Source organism: Salvelinus sp. IW2-2015, linkage group LG4p (assembly GCF_002910315.2).
Source record: "Salvelinus sp. IW2-2015 linkage group LG4p, ASM291031v2, whole genome shotgun sequence".
NCBI lineage: Eukaryota > Metazoa > Chordata > Actinopteri > Salmoniformes > Salmonidae > Salvelinus > Salvelinus sp. IW2-2015.
Genome location: NC_036841.1, coordinates 11,887,935 through 11,914,996, shown reverse-complemented (window position 1 = coordinate 11,914,996; position 27,062 = coordinate 11,887,935). Strand labels below are relative to the sequence as shown.

At 43.5% G+C, this 27,062-nt stretch overlaps 2 protein-coding genes across 4 annotated transcripts; one reads left to right on the top strand and one right to left on the bottom strand.

Annotated features, from left to right (window-relative positions):
- Nucleotides 1-1,153: 1,153 nt before the first annotated feature.
- Nucleotides 1,154-16,965, bottom strand: zgc:162698 (Lung_7-TM_R domain-containing protein). Of its 3 annotated transcripts, none has more exons than XM_070438084.1 (21): nt 16,716-16,965; nt 16,065-16,137; nt 15,657-15,748; nt 15,274-15,393; nt 14,663-14,719; nt 14,487-14,543; nt 14,209-14,313; nt 6,738-6,861; nt 6,577-6,638; nt 6,217-6,400; nt 5,832-5,931; nt 5,582-5,675; nt 4,806-4,874; nt 3,930-4,038; nt 3,734-3,792; nt 3,176-3,279; nt 2,797-2,870; nt 2,454-2,512; nt 2,280-2,332; nt 2,000-2,030; nt 1,154-1,660 (listed from the first exon to the last, which is right to left on the bottom strand). In XM_070438084.1, the coding sequence occupies exons 1-21, from the start codon at nt 16,926-16,928 to the stop codon at nt 1,619-1,621; spliced, it is 1,881 nt and encodes a 626-aa protein (XP_070294185.1). In that variant the 5' UTR covers nt 16,929-16,965; the 3' UTR covers nt 1,154-1,618. The 3 variants fall into 3 exon arrangements, with proteins under 3 accessions (XP_070294185.1, XP_070294184.1, XP_023838316.1); XM_070438083.1 differs by lacking the exon at nt 4,806-4,874 and adding an exon at nt 5,260-5,331 and having other exon boundaries at nt 16,716-16,956; XM_023982548.2 differs by lacking the exon at nt 4,806-4,874 and adding an exon at nt 5,260-5,331 and having other exon boundaries at nt 6,738-6,864; nt 14,227-14,313; nt 16,716-16,954.
- Nucleotides 16,966-17,341: 376 nt separating this feature from the next.
- Nucleotides 17,342-21,822, top strand: LOC111960524 (calpain small subunit 1). The gene is made up of 11 exons (XM_023982549.2): nt 17,342-17,432; nt 17,739-17,810; nt 18,038-18,074; nt 18,275-18,367; nt 19,844-19,901; nt 20,208-20,272; nt 20,374-20,442; nt 20,717-20,795; nt 20,969-21,085; nt 21,190-21,248; nt 21,385-21,822. The coding sequence occupies exons 2-11, from the start codon at nt 17,764-17,766 to the stop codon at nt 21,409-21,411; spliced, it is 651 nt and encodes a 216-aa protein (XP_023838317.1). The 5' UTR covers nt 17,342-17,432; nt 17,739-17,763; the 3' UTR covers nt 21,412-21,822.
- Nucleotides 21,823-27,062: the final 5,240 nt, after the last annotated feature.

The following is a 27,062-nucleotide window of genomic DNA, read 5'->3' as shown; positions in this document are numbered from 1 at the left end:
TTTTTCTAAACACATCTTCTCACTGTAACGCAGATTGATCTGCCGTATTGATATGTTTTGTTGATCAATGATGTCACACATAGCAAATTGTCAAAAACTAGAATAAAGATGAAAAACGAACAACTAAAGAACCTTAATTGTGGAGGCTATTTATGCATAGAATGTTGATGTACAATAAATGGCTGCTTATATATACTTAGGAAGGCATTATGGAAATGCTATTGGTCATTCATCTCTATGATAATCCTACATCCTTTTACCTAATAGCAGATTTGTACATGATGTATTAGCTGGAGTACTTCAATTTCACATTGAATAGCGTCAAGTGATGTGATCACTCAGAGTAAATTACTTGTTTCAGAAAGTCATGTCTGCTATAGTCTGTCACTGCCCTGGCAGTTGAGGGACATGTCTGTTACCGTTCTGTAAATGCACTTGATACAGCACTATCCGTGAAATCACCACCATACTGTTCTGTCAAAACTAAATCTCTGGGATTAAGTTATTAGAGAGATGACAGACAGAGCATATTATAAACAGATATTAATCCCAAGATAATAGCTACATGTTATGTGACGTTATTGGCTAGCTAAACATACACGGAATGTGCATAAAATGATAACCTGCAGTGACAGACAAAATACAGCGTGGCATCATTGAGATGTTACCCACAAGCCACAGCCYTCCAAGGAATGTAGACCTCATTCACCTAAAGGTGTTCATGACATGGATCATTACATAGTCATTACATTCCTGTTCTGCCAAATGGCAAATCAATCAATCAGGACAAATAAAGGTGATATTGTTGTTTTCGTATGCGTGTTAGCGGTTCATTTATTAACAAACAAAAGCTCACAATATGACTTAAAGGTATTTTTGGCAATATAACAACTAATACAAAGTGGCAGCTGTAAGAAAAACACCATCATTATTGGATGTGTTGACCAGATAGTTGGTTGTTATCAGTGGGAACAGACACCATAAAACAGTCCTGCAGTGATGTTGCTCTGCCCTCAGGCAAGTCACTGTGTATTGACTATGTCTGGAGAATTACACCCGCTTAGATAACAGTCACTAAAAGGCTGCTGTGTGAGAAACAGAACAGTGAGATGTCACTAATGGCCATTTTTGTAGAAGAACGAAAGAAAAGGGTGAACCGGGGACTGTAGTGCAGTGAGTGTGTATAATAGTGAGAGAGAAAGAGATAGACAGACAGACAGTCAGAGAGATCAAAATAATGAGTGTGTGTGGGGAGAGTTGTAAGGGAGTGTGTGTATAACTGTACTGCATATTGGAGAAAGAACATTGCGGAAATCACATTTAAATCACATTCTGCACTTTAGCTATGTAAACAGTGAAAGGCAAGATACCATTTGTAGTAAAGAATCTCGGAAAAAAAATAATTCAAACACATATCCATGAAAATATAAATAAAAAGGCATACAAAAAAAGAAAGAAAAGTAGTCTGCTCATTACGTCATAGTTTATCCCATCGTATTTACAACCGCTGCTTACAAAGCTCATAAGGAAGGGATAACAATATCCTTCATACACAGACGTAGGGTTGTCCAACGTGCTGCACTGTCTCTGTCTGCAGTACGCATCGTCTCCCTTGCGTCTATTCCATTTTGGACATCTCAAATTTGGTTGTTATGGTCTCCTGTGGGGGAAATAACGGCATAGTTGGAATGACTTTCCAAAAGGGACATGAGTGTTATCTTGTCATCTTCTCTAAAATATGAAATAATAATCATCGGAAAATATCCCTTACATCGACACTAATTCTAGCCTTATTTGATGTGGGGGGGGTGAAGAAAAAGCAAGACAGAAAAAGCTCCACCAAAACACCACCCTTCCGCAACCTCTCATTGTTCAAGCCAGAAAGAAACCAGGGTGGAGGTATAAACAGGCTGATGTAAACATGACGAGCTACTGCTCTTTAATAAGCATGGCGCTGGCACCCCCTGCAGTTCACGCCAGGAATAACACTGTGTCTTACCTCATCAGAGTCCAGTAGAGGTGGGAGTGCACTGGGACAGAAAGGAAAACACGTTCGATTCATTTACAACGTCTTCTCATCAGAAAATCAACTATCCTTTCGGTGCTTGTTTCACACATCGTCATAGAAGGTAAACAGATTTCATAACTTGAGAGTTCCAATGTCCTTACTATGTAATAACCACCATGTAATACATTTCTAGTCAAAGTGATTATAATATCACTGTCAATAATGGTTAATGTTACTAACATTTCTGCAACTTCAATTTGTTTGCACTTACACATCTGCCATTGAAGAGGGGATATTCTCTTCGACCCATTTCAGATCCTCATCCTGGGGGAGGGGAAAAAAGCATTTCCTATCACCAAGACAACTTTCTCTGAGCCATAAAATGTCGTTTATATCCTATATTCTTAGCATGGGTGGTACCCTGTGGTATGGAGAAGGCCCTTACCACTTTTGGCTTGGCTGTTCCATTTGCCTCGGACTTCAGACCCCTCATCTTCACCCCCTCTGGAAGTACACAAATTTAAGACAGGATCAGAATCCCAGATTACTGTTGCTGAGTCAAATTGAGTTCTATCCAAAATGGCTGCTGGGAGAGAGAACCAAGGTACATTCATCCCATAGACTATCAATACACTATGGAAGTGTCACAACTAGGCCAAAGAGCTCAAGCTAAGTATCAAGCCATAGAGTATGATACTGTATTTCCACCTCCAATTAACCATACGCAGTATCAACTGTGTTCCTATGAGTGAAATACCAAAACAGCCTAATACAGCAGTGACCCTTACCAAATGTATCGGTCATCAGCTGTTCCTTTTCCTCGTCGTCACTCTCATCGTCCACTAGGGGGCTGAAGGCATATCTAAGGGGAACAGGACATGACATCACAGATCAGGGGCATGATCAACAGGACACAACGTTGTTGGAACGTTCAGATAGCATATTTCTATGTAGAACAAACATTCTTCTCGGACATACAGAAGGAGGAATCACGTTGGCTCTATTCATGGGATTCCTATTGGCAACGTTCGACAACATGGTCCACTTGGGCTCAACTCCATCTCAATTCATTCCAGTTGATTTGGACATCGGATTTCTCCATACGAGTGCAATTTTATGTTTTGGCCGTGTGTTGATTTGTTGAACTGTTTAGCTGTGACCTCTAACCTCTGGTTGTTGGCCGAAGGCCTCCACAGGAACATGATGACCAGAAGGATGGTGGAGAAGAGGAACCGCCAGAAGGCATCTTTTATCCACAGCTCCTTCCAGTCCTAGAGAGATAAGCAGAGAGAGTGAATAAGAGACAGGAAGAGAAAGATGATCTTCCGAATGCCAAATACCAGTTCACTAGAGGTCAACTGTGTGTATGTACGCTAGCCTCTCGGATTTGCCATCAACTCGCTAAAGGGGACAGGATTTGGTCTACCAACGAGGTCCAGAGGTCCGCACAGAAAATTGGTTCCATTTCCTCGCCGTCAAAATGTGCGAGAAAATACCCTTTTCGATGCTCCCTGACTGTCTAGCTTTCATTTCAGTGATTGTTAGCGAGCTGGACAAACTCAAGAAACTTTATGAATGTAGGTCCATTATCCTTTCTACCCAGTTTCGATGTTGGTTTTAGCCATTTTTAAGTATATTTAGTTTGATTACTACGCGGGCTGGATGCGGGCCGTAGGTCGGACACCCGTGGCTTATTAAGTAACGTAGTAAACAAACACTACTCACCGACTGGCACTTTGAAAACTTGAAGGTCTTTGTCGTCCAGATAATGAAAATGACTGAGGCTGCAGAGTAAAACAGTGACAGGCCAAATATATTAGTGAATGCTTGTGATCATGGGCACACCAGGGTGTATAGTACATGATGCATGAAATGTCTCTGTTAAGTGGTTGCAGTAGCACAGCCGCAAACAGCTCCTTACCAATAACGGCGAATATGAGGGTGTTGGTAAAGTGGCGATACAAGGAGAGCTTGACCACGTTTCTTCGGAGGCGAAGGAGCTTCATGGTCTGGGCCAGGCTGATAAAGATGTGATTGGCTGTCAAGGACTCCAACATAACCCCAGGACACACCCCACTAACAAACAGCCCACCTTTGAAATACAATTCTCAACAGAAACAGTTTACCCAATAATACCAGTCTTCTTCCATTGACTGTCAACATAACCAACACAGAAGAGTTTGCCTACCTTGTCAACTGAGCTGATATACCCTAACTTAACCCCAAGCTAATCAGGTTGTAAGGGTGTAAGTGTCTGAGGGTAGTCAGCCATTATCTCATTACTCAGGAGGAGTTGAGCTCCCCTCTGCCCTCTATAGCCAGGTTAAGCACAGCTGGAAAACATAGTATGGTCTTAGTCATCACTATACTATCTGGTTTTCTGGCTAACTAACTGAATCCACTAAAATACTGTTCTGTCAAACTGCAGGAGAAAATGATCGTTGGTGAGAATAAAATAATGCATTTTGTCAAAAGGCAGCAGTGCCTCCGAGCTCTTCTAAATGAAGTTATTGATAGCCTTGATATAAGTGGCCCTGTAATTAAAAATGTAATTAATCCATGCGACTACGGCTCCCTCTGATGTCTAAATTAGTCTTTGTGAGGCGGAGCATATTTTCTGGAAATATTCCCTTCTGGGTTATTCCCTTCTTTGATACAAAAGGCAGGTGAAAATAGGAGAAGGGTTAACACCAACTACCACCAAGGCACTGGCACACACAGGGATTACAAGAAGTGAGAGTGCTGGGAGAGGAAGGCAGAGGGGGAGAGTTGTGCAGAGAGGTACAGTACAGGATATCCACCAGCAGAGGGTAGTGTCGAGCACAGCCAAAGGAGTGGCAGCCAGCAGCACCACATCATCTTCAGCCTGAAAACACACAGCGGGGCAGCAGGAAAGGAGGGAGTGACAGAGGGAGGGATCACCATCACATACTCTTCAGGCAGCCATGCAGATAGATAAACACCAAAAGGTGTAGAACCAAACTGCCGCTCAAAGAGGGTTGGAATAAAACTGGTATGATCAACTATGAGAGACACTGGTAAAAGGGAGGAGGATATCGGAGTAAGCTTTAGAAACACACCTCAATACAAGCATGCCCAGAGAAAGGAGGGGGAAAAAATAGTCTGTGAAAAAAAGAGCTCTTAAAATACTGACAGACTAACTACATACAGTGACTACTAGACTAACTAGCTGACTGGCAGACAGGCAGACTGACGGCCTCCGGTAATGGCTGACCACTCCAAAAGGATATCCACCACACAACGCACGAGTCAGTGAACGCCAGAACAATGTCACACAGTAGTCTGCTACTGCCCACTTGACCCTGTGAGAAAGACAGGCAAACACTGACTGTGGAATGACAATACTACTACACACACAAGATTCCTGGCATCCTTTGACCAAAGATGAAGATATTCAACAAAAGGGCATCATGGCATTGTTTGGTTTAGCTCCATATCAAAAACTTACCAACATGGTTGAAGAGTCTAGTTACAGCTAGTGCAGGTGGACTATATATTTTGGGGGAATACTGAGGTAGCATATTGATCAGAAAGTAGAGAGACCAGACTTACCGAATTGACCCTCAGGATTCCCTCGACAACGGAGAATATAAGGTAGAGCAGTCCCACCCCAACCACCCTGTGTAACAACGCACCAAGCCTTGGCCTAGGGAGAGAGAACGAGAGAGACAGGCAGGCAGAGAGAGAGCGAGAGACAGACAGACATAGACAGCGAGTGAGAAAGAGAGACGGAGAGAAAATTGGCAATAGAGTTTAACACTCTCCATTGTCTTCTTGACCTGTTATGAAGGGACTGACTCACTTGACAATTCCATAACCAAGACTGGCGATGATGACGAGCACACGGGCCAGGGTCCTCTTCACTGCTGATAGGACCTCCGCAAACACTACTGCCCCCTGGACTGTTGGGAAGACACAGAACACAAATAATGCTTATTAACAGAGTACAACAGCACTTTTAGCAACACACTAGGATCTACTGCGTCTTACCCAATTCCAACCATGCCCACCAGGAGGATTTAGCTAGAGAACCATAGATGTGTGCTTAGGTGTGTCCATGAAAAATGTGCACTTAAACCACACATAGACTCCCTTAAAAAGCCCAGTACAGACAAATGTTTTTTTTCTACCCGTACAGAAAAACCACATGGGTTTTTCTGTACGGGTGTGTCTCTCCGCCTCCTGACCTGAGAGGCCGTCGTAGCGGATGCTCTGGAACTCGGCGTAGTACACGGCCTTCTCCAGCATGCCCAGGAAGATGACCCCGCCGATCCAGAACTGGATCCTGAGCAGCTCTCTCCAGTAGCAGGCTGACAGGCCCAACCACAGAAGGCCCAGCAACACATAGATGACACACATCACCATGTAGAACTGCAAAAGGGACAGTTAGTTGAGCTGGCAAGGAACTAGAGTCTGTATTGTCCGATAAGCTATGTCCTACAGGCACACAGCTTAGATGCTATGTGTATGTATCATACTACATGTAATGAAGCTGTAATGTAGAGTGTTTTCCATGTAGACAACTTATCGTGGCAGAATTGACTTACGATCATAAGAGGCCATTCCGAAGCTGAGATGTAGTCATGGGGTCCTTTCATACTGACTTGCACTGCAGGGGGTGAAGAACATAACAGAAATATTAGCCTATTAGCTAATGTAGTTTTAATGTATTGGACTCAGGATTCATGCGAGTGGTGGAGATCCTTACGTTGGATGTTCCAGTTCTGTGTTGGGACAGAGTCGGTGGTGGCGCTGCTCTTCTGCTTGATCTCTTGGATGTGGACGATGAACATGTAAGGGCCATCATCCCAGGTCTGGGCCACTGCATCAAAGTTCTGGGATGCAATGTTATGCAGGTGAATGAGGACCCAAAAGCGACGTAATAGAAACAGAGTCTTTATTCCAGTATCAAACAAACAATGATTCTCCTGGATATATCAAATGGTAAATCCAAAACAGGAAACTGAAATCCTCTCGTCAGTAAAGAGGAACGACAGGAGACGCGACCACAGACTACTGCAGGTCGCTTCAGGAAGGCACAGGCCGTAGCTGACATAACACCTGCTCACACGCAGCACTGAAGAAGGCAAAAACACGACAGGGCGGAACAAGGACACAGGAACAGCAAACATCAAACAAGAATCCGACAAGGACAGAAGGGAAAACAGAGGAGAAATAGGGACTCTAATCAGAGGGCAAAATAGGGGACAGGTGTGAAAGAGTAAATGAGGTCGTTAGGAGAATGAGAAACAGCTGGGAGCAGGAACGGAACGATAGGAGAGAGAGCGGGAGAGGGAGAGAGGGAGGAGGAGAGAGAGAGAGAGAAAAGAGGGAAAGAACCTAATAAGACCAGCAGAGGGAAACACAGGGACAAGACATGATGATCAAAGACAAAACATGACAGTACCCCCACTCACCGAGCGCCCCTGGCGCACTCGAGGAGGAACCCTGGCGGCAACGAAGGAAATCATCAACAACGAACGGTCCAGCACGTCCCGAGATGGAACCAACTCCTCTCCTCAGGACCGTAACCCTCCCAATCCATAAGTACTGGTGACCACGTCCCCGAGAACGCATGTCCATGATCTTCCGTACCTTGTAAATAGGAGCGCCCTCGACAAGGACGGGGGGGGGGAGGAAGACGAACGGGGGCGCGAAGAAAAGGCTTGACACAAAGAGACATGGAAGACAGGGTGACGCGACGAAGATGTCGCGGAAGAAGCAGTCGCACAGCGACAGGTTGACGACCTGAGAGACACGGAACGGACCAATGAACCGCGGAGTCAACTTGCGAGAAGCTGTCGTAAGGGGAAGGTTACGAGTGGAAAGCCACACTCTCTGACCGCGACAATACCTAGGACTCTTAATCCTACGTTTATTGGCGGCTCTCACAGTCTGCGCCCTGTAACGGCAAAGTGCAGACCTGACCCTCCTCCAGGTGCGCTCACAACGTTGACAAAGCCTGAGCGGAGGAACGCTGGACTCGGCGAGCTGGGACGAGAACAGAGGAGGCTGGTACCCAAGACTACTCTGAAACGGGATAGCCCGGTAGCAGACGAAGGAAGCGAGTTGTGAGCGTACTCAGCCCAGGGGAGCTGTTCTGCCAAGACGCAGGGTTTCGAAACGAAAGCTGCGTAATATGCGACCAATCGACTGATTGGCCCTTTCTGCTTGACCGTTAGACTGGGGATGAAACCCGGAAGAGAGACTGACGGAAGCACCAATCAAACGACAGAACTCCCTCCAAAACAGTGACGTGAATTGCGGACCTCTGCTGAACGGCGTCTAACGGGAGGCCATGAATCTGAACACATTCTCAATGATGATTTGTGCCGTCTCCTTAGCGGAAGGAAGCTTAGCGAGGGAATGAAATGTGCCGCCTTAGAGAACCTATCGATAACCGTAAGAATCACAGTCTTCCCCGCAGACGAAGGCAGACCGGTAAAAGTCTAAGGCGATGTGAGACCATGGTCGAGAAGGAATGGGAAGCGGTCTGAGACGACCGCAGGAGGAGAGTTACCTGACAAGCAGCCACGAAACGGCGCGTGTCCCGCTCCTGAGTAGGCCACCAAAACCGCTGGCGAATAGAAGCAAGCGTACCCCGAACGCCGGGGTGGCCAGCTAACTTGGCAGAGTGAGCCCACTGAAGAACAGCCAGACGAGTAGAGACAGAACGAACAGAAGGTTACTAGGACAAGCGCGCGGCGACGCAGTGTGAGTGAGTGCTTGCTTTACCTGTCTCTCAATTCCCCAGACAGTCAACCCGACAACACGCCCTTCAGGGAGAATCCCCTCGGGGTCGGTAGAAGCCACAGAAGAACTAAAGAGACGGGATAAGGCATCAGGCTTGGTGTTCTTATTTCCCGGACGATAGGAAATCACGAACTCGAAACCGCGAAAAACAACGCCCAACGAGCTTGACGTGCATTAAGTCGTTTGGCAGAACGGATGTACTCAAGGTTCTTATGGTCAGTCCAAACGACAAAAGGGACGGTCCCCCCTCCAACCACTGTCGCCATTCGCCTATGGCTAAGCGGAGGCGAGCAGTTCGCGTTACCCACATCATAGTTGCGTTCCGATGGCGACAGGCGATGAGAAAAGTAAGCGCAAGGATGGACCTTATCGTCAGACTGGAAGCGCTGAGACAGAATGGCTCCACGCCCACCTCTGAAGCGTCAACCTCGACAATGAATTGTGTTAGTGACGTCAGGAGTAACAAGGATAGGGCGGATGTAAAACGCTTCTTGAGGAGATCAAAAGCTCCCTGGGCGGAACCGGACCACTTAAAGCAAGTCTTGACAGAAGTCAGAGCTGTGAGAGGGGCAGCCACTTGACCGAAATTACGAATGAAACGCCGATAGAAATTAGCGAAACCGAGAAAGCGCTGCAACTCGACACTGACTTAGGAACGGGCCAATCGCTGACAGCCTGGACCTTAGCGGGATCCATCTGAATGCCTTCAGCGAAATAACAGAACCGAGAAATGTGACAGAGGAGACATGAAAGGCGCACTTCTCAGCCTTCACGTAGAGACAATTCTCTAAAAGGCGCTGGAGTACACGTCGAACGTGCTGAACATGAATCTCGAGTGACGGTAAAAAACAGGATATCGTCAAGGTAAACGAAAACAAAAATGTTCAGCATGTCTCTCAGTACATCATTAACTAATGCCTGAAAGACAGCTGGAGCATTAGCGAGACCGAACGGCAGAACCCGGTATTCAAAATGCCCTAACGGAGTGTTAAACGCCGTTTTCCACTCGTCCCCTCTCTGATGCGTACGAGATGGTAAGCGTTACGAAGGTCCAACTTAGTAAAAGAACCTGGCTCCCTGCAAAATCTCGAAGGCTGACGACATAAGGGGAAGCGGATAACGATTCTTAACCGTTATGTCATTCAGCCCTCGATAATCCACGCAGGGGCGCAGAGTACCGTCCTTCTTCTTAACAAAAGAAAATCCCGCTCCGGCGGGAGGAAGGAAGCACCACGGTACCGGCGTCGAGAGAAACAGACAGATAATCCTCGAGAGCCTTACGTTCGGGAGCCGACAGAGAGTATAGTCTACCCGAGGGGGAGTGGTTCCCGGAAGGAGACAATACAACAATCATACGACCGGTGAGGAGGAAGGACAGGGGCTCTGGACCGACTGAAGACCGTGCGCAGATCATGATATTCCTCCGGCACTCCTGTCAAATCACCAGGTTCCTCCTGAGTAGAGGGGACAGAAGACACAGGAGGGATAGCAGACATTAAACACTTCACATGACAAGAAACGTTCCAGGATAGGATAGAATTACTAGACCAATTAATAGAAGGATTATGACATACTAGCCAGGATGACCCAAAACAACAGGTGTAAAAGGTGAACGAAAAATCAAAAGGAAATGGTCTCACTGTGGTTACCAGATACTGTGAGGTTAAAGGTAGTGTCTCACATCTGATACTGGGGAGAAGACTACCATCTAAGGCGAACATGGGCGTGGCTTCCCTAACTGTCTGAGAGGATGTCATGTTTCCGAGCCCATGCTTCGTCCATAAAACAACCCTCAGCCCAGAGTCTATCAAGGCACTGCAGGAAGCAGCCGAACCGGTCCAGCGTAGATGGACCGACAAGGTAGTACAGGATCTTGATGGAGAGACCTGAGTAGTAGCGCTCACCAGTAGCCTCGCCGTACTGATGAGCTCTGGCTTTTACTGGACATGACATGACAAAATGTCCAGCAGAACCGCAATAGAGGCAAAGGCGGTTGGTGATTCTCCGTTCCCTCTCCTTAGTCGAGATGCGAATACCTCCCAGCTGCATGGGCTCAGTCTCTGAGCCGGTGGGAGGAGATGGTTGAGATGCGGAGAGGGAAACACCGTTAACGCGAGCTCTCTTCCACGAGCTCGGTGACGAAGATCTACCCGTCGTTCTATGCGGATGGCGAGTGCAATCAAAGAGTCCACGCTGGAAGGAACCTCCCGGAGAGAATCTCATCCTTAACCTCAGCGTGGAGTCCCCTCAGAAAACGAGCGAGCAACGCCGGCTCGTTCCAGTCACTGGATGCAGCAAGAGTGCGAAACTCTATAGAGTAATCCGTTATGGATCGATCACTTGACATAGGAAGCCAGGGCCTGGAAGCCTCCTTCCCAAAAACTGAACGATCAAAAACCCGTATCATCTCCTCTTTAAAGTTCTGATAAACGTTAGAACACTCAGCCCTTGCCTCCCAGATAGCTGTGCCCCACTCCCGAGCCCGACCAGTAAGGAGTGATATGACGTAAGCGATCCGAGCTCTCTCTCTTGAGTAGTGTTTGGGCTGGAGAGAGAACACAAATATCACACTGGGTGAGAAAGGAGCGACACTCAGGGGCTGCCCAGAGTAACATGGTGGGTTATTAACCCTAGGTTCCGGAGACTCGGAAGACCAGGAAGTAGCTGGTGGCACGAGACGAAGACTCTGAAACTGTCCTGAGAGATCGGAGACCTGAGCGGACAGGGTCTCAACGGCATGACGAGCAGCAAACAATTCCTGCTCGTGTCTGCCGAGCATTGCTCCCTGGATCTCGACGGCAGTGTTGCGAGAATCCGTAGTCGCTGGTCCACTTCTTGGTCGGATTCTTCTGTTACGCAGGTGAATGAGGACCAAAAGCGACGTAATAGAAACAGAGTCTTTATTCCAGTATCAAACAAACAATGATTCTCCTGGATATATCAAAGGTAAATCCAAAACAGGAAACTGAAATCCTCTCGTCAGTAGAGAGGAACGACAGAGAACGCGACCACAGACTGCAGGTCGCTTCAGGAAGGCACAGGCCGTAGCTGACATAGACACCTGCTCACACGCAGCATCTGAAGAAGGCAAAAACACGACAGGGCGGAACAAGGACACAGGAACAGCAAACATCAAACAAGAATCCGACAAGGACAGAAGCGGAAAACAGAGGGAGAAATAGGGACTCTAATCAGAGGCAAAAATAGGGGACAGGTGTGAAAGAGTAAATGAGGTCGTTAGGAGAATGAGAAACAGCTGGGAGCAGGAACGGAACGATAGAGAGAGAGAGCGGGAGAGGGAGAGAGGGAGGAGGAGAGAGAGAGAGAGAGAAAGAGGGAAAGAACCTAATAAGACCAGCAGAGGGAAGCACAGGGACAAGACATGATGATCAAAGACAAAACATGACATGCAAACTGCTGAGGGCCCAAAAACGTGACACTTCTTTTTTTTTTGCACTGAAACATGCCAAACAAATCCCTGCTCGGGGGAAATGCTGGATTTAACTAATTAAACAACAAAGACTATGATCTACATGATCAGTCTCTGTGTGTTTTTTTWAAAGTGGTTAATGTGAACCGAACTCACAGCTAAAAAATGTAAAGAAAGCAATCCAATGTTATTTGTTGCCTAGACTTTACTGCAAATGACACTCAAGTACAGAGAAAAACAAGACACTAATATTGCAGTTAGCCATGACAGCCTTTATAATAAAACGCTTGTGACCGCACACATAAATATTACACTTGGGAAAAAATATCTTAAAGTAGAAATAGAATTAAACAAACAGGCATTCTATTTTTGCTCTATTATAGTGGCCACTATAGACATCGATCAAGTGCACAAGGCTACATGTGTGCAAAAGTGAGATTTACTGAGTAAAAAAAAGTAGAATCCCCCCTCACTCACAAACACACACACACACGTTACTGTCATGTTCAACACAACAAAAACAATATATTTGGGCTACACAGCATATTATTACATTTACATTACATTTACATTTAAGTCATTTAGCTGACGCTCTTATCCAGAGCGACTTACAAATTGGAAAGTTCATACATATTCATCCTGGTCCCCCCGTGGGGAATGAACCCACAACCCTGGCGTTGCAAGCGCCATGCTCTACCAACTGAGCCACACGGGACCATTACATTGTACACTTTCTGCCTGTGGACATCTGTTCTACAATGTGCCAGCAAAAATGAGAAAGAGGGAAAGTGTGTGGTGTTCCTTTCACCTCTATAGTGGCATCCAGCTTAAGCCAGGCCCAGCTCCAACTACACTTGATCCCTGAATCCACTTGTCTAACAAGCAACGCCTCATTTACACCTAATTCTCTCATTCTGAAAAGTATCCACATTCTGTAGASGTAAAACATTAGTTAATAGATAGTGGTTAGTTCGTTAGCTAGTTACTAGCTGACATTTCACACATATGCCAGGGTCCAGTAAGCAACTAACGCGTTATAACTTGAGGAAAGGTAAGGAGTCGTATACCAGTTAATACTACAGCGAATTGGTTAGGTTACTAATGTTAGCTCATCTGATGTTGTAATGTTAGCTAGCTAACGTTAGTTTTCTGACTTTATTAGCAAGCACATTTTCACACCATAAACTCAATTTTGATCAGATAAGTTGGCTAATGTTGCTCAACATTTCTCTGGCTAGCTAACGGAGAATTCGATCCAGCTAGCAAGATACTTAACAATGCTAAAGTTAATACGTGTTCCACCACACTTTCTCCCTCGCCTCAAACTTTCCAAATGCCAGTTGTGTTTCAGTTACAGCTCATGAAGTAAGCTTCATCACCTTCTCACCCCCGTCTCCGTGGTCAGGCTTCTCACCTAAAGTTACCCCTGAACGATAACGAAGTGGACGCGCTGCTCTAACTTGCAAACTGACTTTCCAGAGTGTGCCCTGATGCTGTAACTAGCAAATTGGTTGTCTCTTTTTTCTTCAGTCGGGTGCTGCGTTGCATTCTGTTGTTATTTGAACGATTGGCTGAGCCTTGGAAACAGCCAGTATTGCTCCAAACGAGCATCACTCGTTCGCTTACAGCCAGTAGTGATCCAACCCCCTCCAAAAAACTTTTATCATCGGATCTACACGAACCACGTAAATCACATATTTTGGATTCAAAACTGCGAAATTCGCCGAAAGGTGACTAGTTTGCATCCCTGAAAGTGGTGCTGGTGAGTTTAGGAGAATAGAGTTACATTATAGGATCTCTATGTCATGGAGAAACAGGCAGATGAGTCAAAGAACATTAGGAAATGGCTAGCTGAACAAATGTTTTCCCAGCGGTACAAGAAATGAAGAAAGACAATGAAAGAACGTGTGTTAGTGTATCAATATCCAGGCACACAGTTTGTTTAGCCAACAGGTATGAAAGCCATACATATCTTCATTCTGGCATGGCTCTTAAGGGACAAGGAAACACTCACCACTTCTTTCTTTGCAGCGGGGGCTGGGGCTTTCCCTGTGGCCACAGTTGCCTCTGCTTTGACTGGGGCATTTTTCTCAGCAAGTGCCTAAAAGAGATCAAATATAGTGGTTCACCTGATTTCCCTGATATGGAGGCCTTTTGCTTGGCTGAGGAATCACAGCACCCACTTGCCTTATTCAAATGCATCTACAGTACATTTTCATACATTTTGTATATATTTGATTATGATATCAGATTGTGTTTGAATTGTGGATTTACCTCCTTTGGATCCTCCTTGCTCCTTTTCCTCGTCGCTTGGTCCTTGTCAGTGACAGGCTAAAACAGGGGGATACAGAGACAGTCATTCAAATGACACCTTGGTGAATTACTGTCTTACTATATGCACCTGCATGCTCTATTTGTATGCGAAACCTGTCTTGCTTTAGCCCACTGACCTGTTCATGAACTGGCTCAGTAAGCCTAGTCGGCTCCTCAAATTTGTTGGGAGAGAACTGTTACAGAAAACAAAGCAGAGTAGCAACCATTAGACAATGATACGCCATGAACACCTCCATAATATAGCCTCGCCATGAGCTGCATTGTATACGAACATACTTACTCAGAATTACAAACACTTCCTAATGATCAGTTACAAGCTGCTATATTCAGGTCACACTTTAGTGAACAAACAAACTCAGGAAGACAACATGAAAGAGTGAGGTGGAACATATAATGAGGTTGTGGTATTTGCAGTATGCTTTTTCCGCACTTTATTTCACTGTACTGATTCCACTGGTTCTACCTGCCATTTAATAGGAAGTTAGCTACTAGCGAAGTGCTGTTATTTAGAAACAAAGAAGTAATACATAGGTCATGAATGTGTTATTAATCTCACAAAACCAGCCGTGTACCTCTGAATATTGCATTATGTGGCATTGCTGTAGAGTCTGGCTTTACTGTGTAAATAAAATGTTACCATGTAATTGCCAGGATATTTCTGTAAGGTACTGTAAAATAAAGTGCCACCACGCTTTCTTATGAGACCCTCCATTGCCACATACTGTACCTCGCTGTGGGTCATGGTCTGTTTGCACTCAATGGCAGGGTACTGGTGGAACACATAGAACCCACTTCCTCCTTCCTGTTTCACATCTGTCGTCCTGAAGTAGCTCCCTGCCTTCAGAGGCTGTAAATCACACAGGTATGATAAACTTAATAAGTATTTGCACAAACCACACTGTCTATGCAGTCATAAAACAAATCATAAAACATGAATGACACCGCGCCCCCCCTATCGAGACACTATTGCCGGTTGTTAAATTGAGAACATGAAACTAGCTGAAAAAAGGAAAAGCTGGAGAGTTTATGGAATACAACAGGTACAGTTAGTCCAGCTTGAAATAGCCCATTCAGAGTGCAGTTAGTTTTAAACGAGAGAGAGGAACTCACGTCGAGACCGAACACCTCGTCGAAGCAGCGGGAGCTCCTTAGGTACCAGGAGATGTTGAGTTTAACTGGAGGTTCACAGTGTTCCGTCAACCCTGAAACAGTAGACACATCTTATGAAAACAACTTAGTCACAGAGCTCTCACCAGATCTGTTCCTGACTGAGGGCCAGAGGCTACTACTTCCTCCTCCGACAGGTTTTCCCATGCTCTTACTGTATACACAACAAAGTAGCGTATTGTATACAGTAATGCTATCATACAAATATCCTGCATTGACAGAATACCATCCTACAATACTAGTCAGAGGAAGGGTAATCATGTTCCTGCAATATGATATTCTATAAGGTTCAGTAAATATCTGAGTTTTATCCTAACTTGCAGAACATAAGAGAGATTATAGCCTACTTACATTTCAGCTGAATGCCAGTATTGTTAAACATTGTTTTGGTGAAGAGGAAAAAGCTCTGCTTCTTTGTAGTTTCCTGTAACACAAGCGGTGACAAAATGTCAAACATCTGAGTACTGCAATAGATTGACAACATTTAGATAGTCAATATTCTGATTAAAAAACCTGTTGGGTTTTAAATGATCTGAACAAAATAGCTGAATAGTTTATTAAGATATGAAGGTAGGCGTGATGGTGAGCCAATATGTAATATTTGCCAAGGGGCAGGTAGTCTATGAATCAATGGATCGGATCACTTATTAATACTTGTATTGACTAGTTCTAAACAACACCATATTGACTAACACCGATAAGGTAAAATAATACGGATAATTTGGCCGGCCTAATCAAGTGAGAATGATACAATGTTACATTGTTTATAATACAGTGGAAGCGGTTACAATGTTATATTGTTGTAATCGCCAGAACGGTGCATGGTACGTAAAACTGAGGCAAGTGTTGTCTCAATTCCTTCGGAAGATTGCGACAGTATATCAACTGTTGAAATAGTTTAATCTGGCTGAACTAAACAATGTTCTTAACAAGATATCATAGCGTATCTAGGCTACCGATAATGCTTTGATAGCATGATACTATACGCACAAGACAACTTACACTGTTGGCGTTCAAGGTCCATTTACCCGGCTCTGACACTGCATTTAACGGGCGTGTAAAGTGAATACAAATTAATAAGAATAGCACTTTTGGTAAGTCCCATGTCAATAACCCTGTTTTCATGGCGCTCGCCATTTGTACCAGGAAGCAGCCACACGACAACTTCGCTCCTGCTCCTGCTTCCTGATTCGGTCCTTGGTCTGACATAACCATGTAGGCGGTCTTCCGTTGACGCCAAACGGAAAAGCACAGTGTAGATTTTTTTTCAAACGTTTCCCCTCGTTTCAGACATCTACATTGCATGGAAAAATTCCATTCTATCTAACATTTAATATGTCATGAAATCCTACATGAAAAATGTTTGTAAAACAGCATCAGTTAACGCACTGAACATTAGGCCGATGTACCCTCATTTCATCATTATGTTAAATCTATGTGAATCAAACATAATAAAAGTGTCCTTAAAATGTTCAGAATAAGTCTCATCCGTAATATCATCAATAGGGAAATGACAGTCATTCTTGACATCGCCCTACGGGTTATAGGACCCAGAGTCATTCCCGACCTGTCTCTCCCTATGGTGCGCACTTCTCTACTGGGCAGGGGTGTGGAGTTCTGATGCATTGACAAATAACTCCTTGCAAAATAGTTTTTTTGTACCCAATAGGAGTGCCATCACGTCAGTCTCTGCCGACTTCAGCGAAGCATTTGGTCCCTGTAAGTATTCTTCTCAATTTAAGGCAATCAGATTTCCTTCATTCGTTTATCTGACTGTTTCACGTTGGTTTGTTTTGTCTTCTTGGTTACTTTTGACATCTGCTGCAGAGGTTATAATGTTTGTGCTGCTTGCCAATGCAGGCCAGTGAGAAAAGTTTTCAGAGGGAGCACCAAAACGCATAGCACATTTATTTCAGCCGGACATACTGTATTATAGCTTGCTTTCTCTGTTGTCGCCTTTTTGTTTAATCGATCAGATGTTTGATGATCGAACTCTTATAATTTTTGTTCTCTTGACTTTTGTAGATTTTCCCCGCTGTCCCCCATCAAGATGTTTCTGGCTAAAAAACTCATTGGTGGCATCCTGGATGTTGTGAGGTAGGCACAGCAGGTTCTGTTAGCACTAACAAAACTCCTTTTGACACACACACACACACACACACACACACACACACACACACACACACACACACACACACACACACACACACACACACACACACACACACACACACACACACACACACAGTCAGCATACTGACTTCATTCATGACTTTGCACACAGTTTCTATTAAATAGAAATAGGTCCTTGTATTCTCCAACAGCAACATCGACCCCAGTCAGTTTGTGCCATCAGATCCTGTGAGTAAAACCTTTAGCACCTATTTTCTTTCATAACAAGTTCAGAGCATCCATAGTCTTATGAACATTTTAGAAGTAAAACACTACTCTTTTGAACAAATTAGCCACAGCTCTTGGTGTGTGTTGGCTTGCATGCCAGACTGCAGTGAAGAGGGATGTGTGTTAGTGCTAACAGAACTTGGTCTGTGTTTGTGTCCTAGCCCCCACCACGCAGACCTCTGGCCTACGCGGAGCAGAATGAAAATGACGAGGAGAGACAGTTTCGTAAGGTGTTCCAGCAACTCGCTGGGGATGTAAGTACTTATTGTTTTTCAACATATGCCCTCCTACTACTCTCATATCTATTCACCTCTGAACCTACTGTCCTTTCCTATCCTGTTCAGAGAAGAGCGGAGATAAGTCAAGTCAACAATGCCTCTCATGCTTGATTCTAACTATGAGTCATTGAGACATATTCATCTCAGGCTTTTGGCCATCAAATACAGTGCTATACGTGTGCCATTGTATAATTAGGCCTCTTGTTGAATGTTTTAAAGAGGCTGTTTCATTATGTGGATATCTACAAGGACAACACACAGTTGTTAAAATAATTTACATTAACCCACCGTTAGTGGTTTAGTGTAATAGAGTGCAGAACAACAACCAGTGGAAATGAAGTTACCGTATTGTTTGTGGTGTATTATCTTTTGAAGTAGGCACAGCCAAATATCCATGGCATGGATGGTATTTAATTTATTGGCTGATGGTACACTGGCACAATCAGGGAAACCCTGTATCCCAGTTAAGTCTTGTTTGCATTCCAAACCCTTCCATTCACCCAGCTTCATCTGGAGCCAGTCTTCAGAATGTGATTCATCCATCTATCCAGACATGGTGAAGTTGAGGCTTCAAATGTGCTGTCTGTCATGCACTGCTGCCAACCAATAGAAGCATTTTGGAAGAGTACAGTAAAGAGCTCCGGTTGGCTTAAATCATTGATTCCACCCCATTGGTTATGGTGATTTAAGCCCAGGGCTCCACAGACAAGCCCCTTCTCTACAGCTATACTCACAATGATTCACTGTTGTTGGATCAGGCAGTGGTGGAGTTTTGATGACAACCCAAACCTGGTTTATTCCACGGACAGGAAGCGGGACTGGTTCCTCCTCTATGTGCCTCCTACCATTGTCTGACAGGGCGGCTCTCCTGCCTGGTTAGTTTTGTGTGGGTGGTGGGGTGTAGATTGTGTGAATCATAGATAGGGGTGGATACATGTTCTACCGGTACGGTCAGCTGGTAAAAGTTGACTTTTTAAATTGATGACTAGCCGACTTCTTTGAGGCCTTACTCATAAAGGGGAGGGAACACAAGATGCATATGGAATGAAACCTAAAGACATACTGTACCTGCTGCAAATGTATCTGCCAAAGTTTTGAAGTTATTACCATCACTTTGGTTGTTCTGATATGCCACGTAAACACACAAATACACAGAGAACTATGTATTTGGTCCATGATTGTACACATAAAACACCTGTGGAAATGACCTATCATTTATTACTAAATGATAAAAATCTGTCGTTCTGCCCCTCAACAAGGCAGTTAACCCACTGTTCCTAGGCCGCCATTGTAAATAAGAATTTGTTCTTAACTGACTTGCCTAGTTAAATAAAGGTTAAATAAATAAAAAAGTTGTTTCAGTGTCCTTTTGTGAGCTGAGTTGTGACCCAAATACATGTAGGCATATACAGTGTATGAAGATTTAATTGTGTATCTATCTGTGTTTTATAGGACATGGAGGTGAGCCCCACTGAACTGATGAACATCCTCAACAGGATCATTGGCAAATGTGAGTCCTATTCTTACACAAACACTGTGCTTGTGTCTACAGTATACTTGTCATTGCATTCTTTTTATAGTATTTATACCTCTGTGTGCATGTACCTTTTGTTTGACAGCATGTCTATGCATGCCTTTTTGTATCTATGTGCTCTCTGTACACACACACACACACACACACACACACACACACACACACGTTTTACTCGTATTTAGATTCCTCTTGCACACATAATGGAGTCTAAGCACAAGACTGGTTCCATGGAATGGTTTACGTTGTTCTATTGAAGCAGTGGTCTGTCTGTGTTCATTTCAGGTTGTGACCTGAAGACTGACGGCTTTAGCATCGAGTCATGCAGGGGCATGGTGGCTGTCATGGACGTATCCTTCCACATCAGTGTTTGTATTAGGATGGAGAACTATACTACACTATACTATCAGAGTAGTTGATATTAAGTTTTACCTTAACCCTGAGCACACAGAGCGACAGCACAGGAAAGCTAGGTTTCCATGAGTTCAAGTTTTTATGGAACAACATCAAGAAATGGCAGGTGAGTTTCAGTTCTCTTGTTCCATTTTTCACAATCGGCACTGTATTAACAATTGTGTTAAATCATGGGCATTTTTGTGAAACGTTTGCCTTGAACTACAAATGATTTACATGTATTTGCAAGGCATTCATATAACATCCCATACAACTTACAATAGTCCTCTTACTCCACTACTGTAAGAATGTTGTTTATAAATGTCATGTTAATACACTCTTAATAAAAGGTGCTGCCAACTTTGACCTCTCGGTGTAACCTTATTTCCGCTCTGTTGCAGGGCATCTACATATCAAATGACGCAGACTGCTCAGGGATCATCTCCTCACGAGAGCTGTCCGCTGCCTTCAAATCTGCATGTGGGCTTAGAAATCATGACAACCGGAACATAGAATTGCATATTTCTTTATCATAAGGGCTTTATAACAGCGTCATAACAGTGACAACAAACAGCTGATGAAAGCTAGCTTTTTCCCCTGCATATATGTATTTGGTCTCATTGGTGTCTCTCTCCTGTTATGTCCGTGTGCAGGTTTCCCTCTCAACGACCAGCTCTTCCAGTTGATTGTCCGCAGGTACAGTGACGAACAGGGCAACATGGACTTTGACAACTTCATTGGGTGCCTGGTCAGACTGGACGCCATGTGTCGTAAGTGAATCCTCAACATTCCCCTGCTCAGGCCAATTATGTTCTTGATTTCAGACTATTTACTTTTCATTACCCTTCAGTAATAGTGTTTTGTGCATTTTCAGGAGCCTTCAAGACTCTAGACAAAGATGGTAATGGAAGGATCAAAGTCAACATCCAGGAGGTAAATTAGTTTTCACTATTTGCTCTGCATTTAAACGGTGTGTTTAGGGACCATTTTTAAGATTAATGACTGGATATATGCACTGAAATTAAACCTAAATAACCACACCTCTTATTGTGTTTTGCTTTCTCCGCAGTGGCTTCAGTTGACCATGCACTCATGAAGCATCAGGGAAGGCCTACAAAAAGTCTGCGTTCATCTCTCTCTCTCGTTTTAAGATTTTTATTTCAAAGTACCATTGTTATTGTTTGCAGACATTCATACGTCGTTCAGTCATGAATGTTAATTAAATTCATCACTAGATGGCAGCATTTGAAGCAACACCAGGAAAGCACCAATATACTTTCTCTCCATTAGGCCAAATGAAAAAAATATAGAAAGGGAGTTCAGTTTTGTGTTTTCCTTTTTTTCTGGCAACACATTTTTGGTCAAACATTCCATACTGCTATGTAATATATACATTCTAGTGCTTAATAAAGGGCCAATATTACGCAATACTTACATCCGTCTCGTTACCATTTCTACATTTTCTGCCTTTGCTCATTAAAGAATTGACCTCTCGTGTTTACTTTAATCTTTTTGTTGTATTGTGGTTATTTGGCTGACTTTTGAAAACCAAGTCAATAATAAAGTTGATTGTTATTCAGTTATCAAGGACAACAACCACCCGAGCCACTGCCTGTTCTCTCCGCTACCACCCAGAAGGCGAGGTCAGTACAGGTGCATCAAAGCTGGGACTGAAAAACGGCTTCTATCGAGGTCATCAGACTGTTAAACAGCCATCACTAACACAGAGAGGCTGCTGCCTACATACAGACTCGAAATCATTGGGCACTTTAATAAATGTATCACTACTAAATTTAATAATGTTTACATATCTTGCATCACTGATCTCATATGTATATACTGTATTTTATTGCATCTTGCCTATGCCGCTCTATCTTTGCACATCCAAATATTTATATATTCTTATTCCATTCCTTTACTTAGATTTGTGTTTATTAGGTAGTTGTTATGGAATTGTTATATTACATGTTAGATATTGCTGCACTGTCAGAACTAGAAGCACAAGCTTTTCGCTACACTCGCAATAACATCTGCTAACCACGTGTATGTGACCAATACATTTTTTGTTATTCATCAGCACCACTCTTGACTTCCACCTCTGCCGACTAATAGCCTATTGTTGGCTGCCTATTAACTTTATTTACACACTGCATGGGAAAAAGGAGAAGCACAGTGAACAGCGACTGATGATGTGAGAGCAACGAGAGAGCCGCTGTTCAAGGATAGGGCCACGAATTMGGTGAGCAGATGGTGATCGGGGCATGTCATCGACTGGGGACAGAGTGGACCTTGAAAGACCATAAATCTCAACGATGATGCTGAGGGACCGGGTCGATCAATGAACAAACAGGTGACGAATGTGCTCTGTTCATAAAGATTGGTGGACAAAGTCGAGGCAACCCCGACCACTCATAAGTTAAAGGTAAGTTTAGAGGGGAATTTAACTGGGTTTATCACTTTATAGATGTAGGCTTAAGTTTTGAGTGCTAATTCTAAGCTTGACCCATCGCATCAACACTGTTAATCTATTTATAGTGAACAAAAATATAAATGCAACATGCGACACTTTCAACGATTGTACTGAGTTACAGTTCATATAAGGAAATCGGTCAATTGAAATAAAAATCATTAGGCCCTAATCTATGTATTTCACATGACTGGGCAGGGGCACAGACATGGATGGGACTGGGAGGGCATAGGCCCACCCACCGGATGGACGTACTGCCAAATTCTCTAAAATGACGTTGGAGGCGGCTTATGGTAGAGAAATTAACATTTAAATCTCTGGCAACAGCTCTGGTGGACATTCCTGCAGTCAGCATTCCAATTGCACACTCCCTTAACTTGAGATATCTATGGCATTTTGTTGTGTGACAAAAGGCACATTTTAAAGTGGCCTTTATTATTGTCCCCAGCACAAGGTACACAAGAGTAATGATCATGCTGTTTAATCAGCTTCTTGATATGCCACACCTGTCAGGTGGATGGATTATCATGGCAAAAGGGAAATGCTCACTTACAGGGATGTGAACAAATTTGTGCACACAATTTCAGAGAAATACGTTTTTTGTGTGTATGGAAAATTTCTGGGATCTTTTATTTCAGCTCATGAAACGTGGGACCCACACCCTTTCATGTTGCATTTATAGTTTTGCTCAGGATATTTGATTATGATATCAGAGGGTGTTTGATTTGTTGATTTACCTCCCCGGTGCTTCTTTCCTCATCCCAGAGACAGTCATTCATGACACCTTGGTGAATTACTGTGTTACTATACGCACACGCATGCTCTATTGTCAACTTCTCTAACAAAACAGATCATCTGTATCTATTTTTTTTTTAAAGATTTATGTATATAGAAGGATTTGTATGCAAACCCTGTCTGTTTTAGCCGCTCACCTGTTCATGAACTGGCTCAGTAAGCCTAGTCGGCTCCTCAAATTTGTTGAGGAAGAACTGTTACAGAAAACAAAGCAGAGTAGCAACCATTAGACAATGATACGCCATGAACACCTCCATAATATAGCCTCGCCATGAGCTGCATTGTATACGAACATACTTACTCAGAATTACAAACACTTCCTAATGATCAGTTACAAGCTGCTATATTCAGGTCACACTTTAGTGAACAAACAAACTCAGGAAGACAACATGAAAGAGTGAGGTGGAACATATAATGAGGTTGTGGTATTTGCGGTATGCTTTTTCCCGCACTTTATTTCACTGTACTGATTCCACTGGTTCTACCTGCCATTTAATAGGAAGTTAGCTACTAGCGAAGTGCTTTTATTTAGAAACAAAGAAGTAATGCATAGGTCATGAATGTGTTATTAATCTCACAAAACCAGTCTCACAAAACCAGACGTGCAGCTTTGAATATTGCATTATGTGGCATTGCTGTAGAGTCTGGCTTTACTGTGTAAATAAAATGTTACCATGTAAATGCCGGGATATTTCTGTAAGGTACTGTAAAATAAAGTGCCACCATGCTTTCTTATGAGACCCTCCATTGCCACATACTGTACCTCGCTGAGGGTCATGGTCTATTTTCACTCAATGGCAGGGTACTGGTGGAACACATAGAACCCACTTCCTCCTTCCTGTTTCACATCTGTCGTCCTGAAGTAGCTCCCTGCCTTCAGAGGCTGTAAATCACACAGGTATGATAAACTTAATAAGTATTTGCACAAACCACACTGTCTATGCAGTCATAAAACAAATCATAAAACATGAATGACACCGCGCCCCCCCTATCGAGACACTATTGCCGGTTGTTAAATTGAGAACATGAAACTAGCTGAAAAAAGGAAAAGCTGGAGAGTTTATGGAATACAACAGGTACAGTGTGAATGTCCAGCATGAATGAGCCCATTCAGAGTGCAGTTAGTTTTAAACGAGAGAGAGGAACTCACGTCGAGACCGAACACCTCGTCGAAGCAGCGGGAGCTCCTTAGGTACCAGGAGATGTTGAGTTTAACTGGAGGTTCACAGTGTTCCGTCAACCCTGAAACAGTAGACACATCTTATGAAAACAACTTAGTCACAGAGCTCTCACCAGATCTGTTCCTGACTGAGGGCCAGAGTCAGGGCCAGAGGCTACTACTTCCTCCCCCTACTACTTCCTCCCCCAACAGGTTTTCCCATGCTCTTACTGTATACTCAATAAAGTATCATCTTGTATACAGTAATGCTATCATACAAATATCCTGCACTGACAGTATYCCATCCTACATATTCTCGTCAGAGGAAGGGTAATCATTGTCTTACTATATGATATTCTATAAGGTTCAGTAAATAACTGAGTTTTATCCTAACTTGTAGAACATAAGAGAGGCCTACTTATATTTCAACTGAATGACAGTATTGTTAACATTGTCTGGATGAAGAGAAAAAAAACAGCTTATTCTATGTTTCCTCTTTACACAAGTGGCACAGTGGTCTAAGGCACTGCATCTCAGTGCAAGACGTGACACTACAGTCCCTGGTTTGAATCCAGGCTAAATCCGGCTGTGATTGATAGTCAATATTCTGGTAAAAAGAACTGTTGGGTTTCAAATGATCTGAACAAAATAGCTGAATTGCTAATAAGGAATTTAGCTAGACATGAGGGCAGGTAGTCTATGAATGATTGGATTAGATTACTTGTATTGTTTAGTCGTGAAACAAAACCCCATTGTAAAACCCCGATATGGTACAAGAATAAGGATACTTTGGCAGGCCTAATCAAGACAGAACGATAGTGTTACATTGTTTATAATATAGTGGAAGCTGTTACAATGTTACATTGTTGTTGTTACAGACCTTTCCAGAATGGTGCATAGGGCGTAAAACTAAAGAAAGGCAAGTGTTGTCTCAATGCCACCTTCTGTAGATTGCGACAGCATATCAACTATTGAAATAGATTAATCTGGCTAAGTAGAGAATGTTCTAAACAAGCTCTAAATATATGCCGATTATGTTTTGGTAGGACATGATGATACGCACAAGACAATACTATTTACACTGTTGACGTTAAAGATCCATTTTCCCGGCTCTGACTGCATGTAAAGGGCGTGTAAAGTGAATTAAAACGAATACAAATAGCACTTTTATCAAGTGCCCCGTCATTTAACACTGTTTCCATGGCGCTCGCCATTTGTACCAAGCGCTCCTGCTTGGTTGACACTAGTTACCACAGCCACAAATTTAAAATGGGCTATATCGTAAACATTTATGAAAATAAAAATGTATGTCTTGTCTTAATGTAAGGTTAGGCACAATGTTGGAAGTGTTGTTAAGGTCAGGGTTAAGGTTAGGTTTCAAATTAGATTTTAAGAAGATAAACTGTAGAAACAGGAGGGGTTTAGACATAATTATGACTTTGTGGCTGTGTTAACTGTGACGACCCTCCTGGTTGGGTCCTTGTTCTGACGTCATCATGTAGGCGGTCTTCTGTGGACACCAAACGGAAGAAAACGTTTTCAACTGGGGAACGAGAATTAAAGTTCACACAGTCTAGCTTCTTCTTTTTCAAACGCTTTCCCTCGTTTCAGACATCAACATTCCATGCAATTTGTAGGTTAGGCAAATAGGTCTATAGTCTGAATGGAAAAATGCCATTCTAACTAACATTTATTAGGGCATGAAATCACATGACAATTTTTTGTTAAACAGCATCAGTAAATCACTAAACATTAGGCCTATCGTGTAGGTTACTTTATGAAGACACGGACTACTTCTGTACGTTTATACTGTTTAATATAAAGTAATAAAAGGCTTTTATTGAACACACTTGCTGGCTAAAACATCCTTATTCTTATCCGCCTTCTCCCCGTGACCTCCTTGCCCCCTATGTTACTGCTCAACATTAACATTACCCCACATCTCCCTTTCTGGACAACAAAGGGTAGTCTAGCTTTGTCTCAGCAGGTCATAAGGGGTTATTCTGCCCATGTAAAACAGGCCTGTTCCTAGTCTGGCTTTTTAACTAAAACTCAGTATCAGGTGAACATTTAAAGCAAACTATTTCTCTTGAACTGTCCCCAGCACTATAAACTTTTATACAAGTTACTTTCAGTCACTCAAAAATCAAGCCTCTGGTTTTATCACTACTCTGCCTGATCTCGTTCTCACAGAGGCAGGTGTGACCTGACAGTACATAGAGGTAGACACCTGAGTCTGCCTGGGAAGGGTAGGCATGTCCTCCTAAGGTAGTTGCAACTGTTGGCTGTTTTCACAGTTGGTCTTTGAAGCAGGCATAGGCACCAA

Bases quoted from the DNA above. Each gene is read 5' to 3' on its own strand.
- LOC111960524 (XM_023982549.2), top strand. From the start codon at position 17,764: ATGTTTCTGGCTAAAAAACTCATTGGTGGCATCCTGGATGTTGTGAG. The intron at 18,368-19,843 runs GTAAGTACTTAT...TGTGTTTTATAG, and splicing joins TCCAGCAACTCGCTGGGGAT to GACATGGAGGTGAGCCCCAC. The intron at 20,273-20,373 runs GTATCCTTCCAC...CTGAGCACACAG, and splicing joins GCATGGTGGCTGTCATGGAC to AGCGACAGCACAGGAAAGCT.
- zgc:162698 (XM_070438083.1), bottom strand. From the start codon at position 16,928: ATGGTTATGTCAGACCAAGGACCGAATCAGGAAGCAGGAGCAGGAGCG. The intron at 5,332-5,581 runs GTAAGTCTGGTC...TCTTTCTCACAG, and splicing joins GAATCCTGAGGGTCAATTCG to GGTCAAGTGGGCAGTAGCAG. The intron at 2,333-2,453 runs GTAAGGGCCTTC...CCCCTCCCCCAG, and splicing joins GAACAGCCAAGCCAAAAGTG to GATGAGGATCTGAAATGGGT.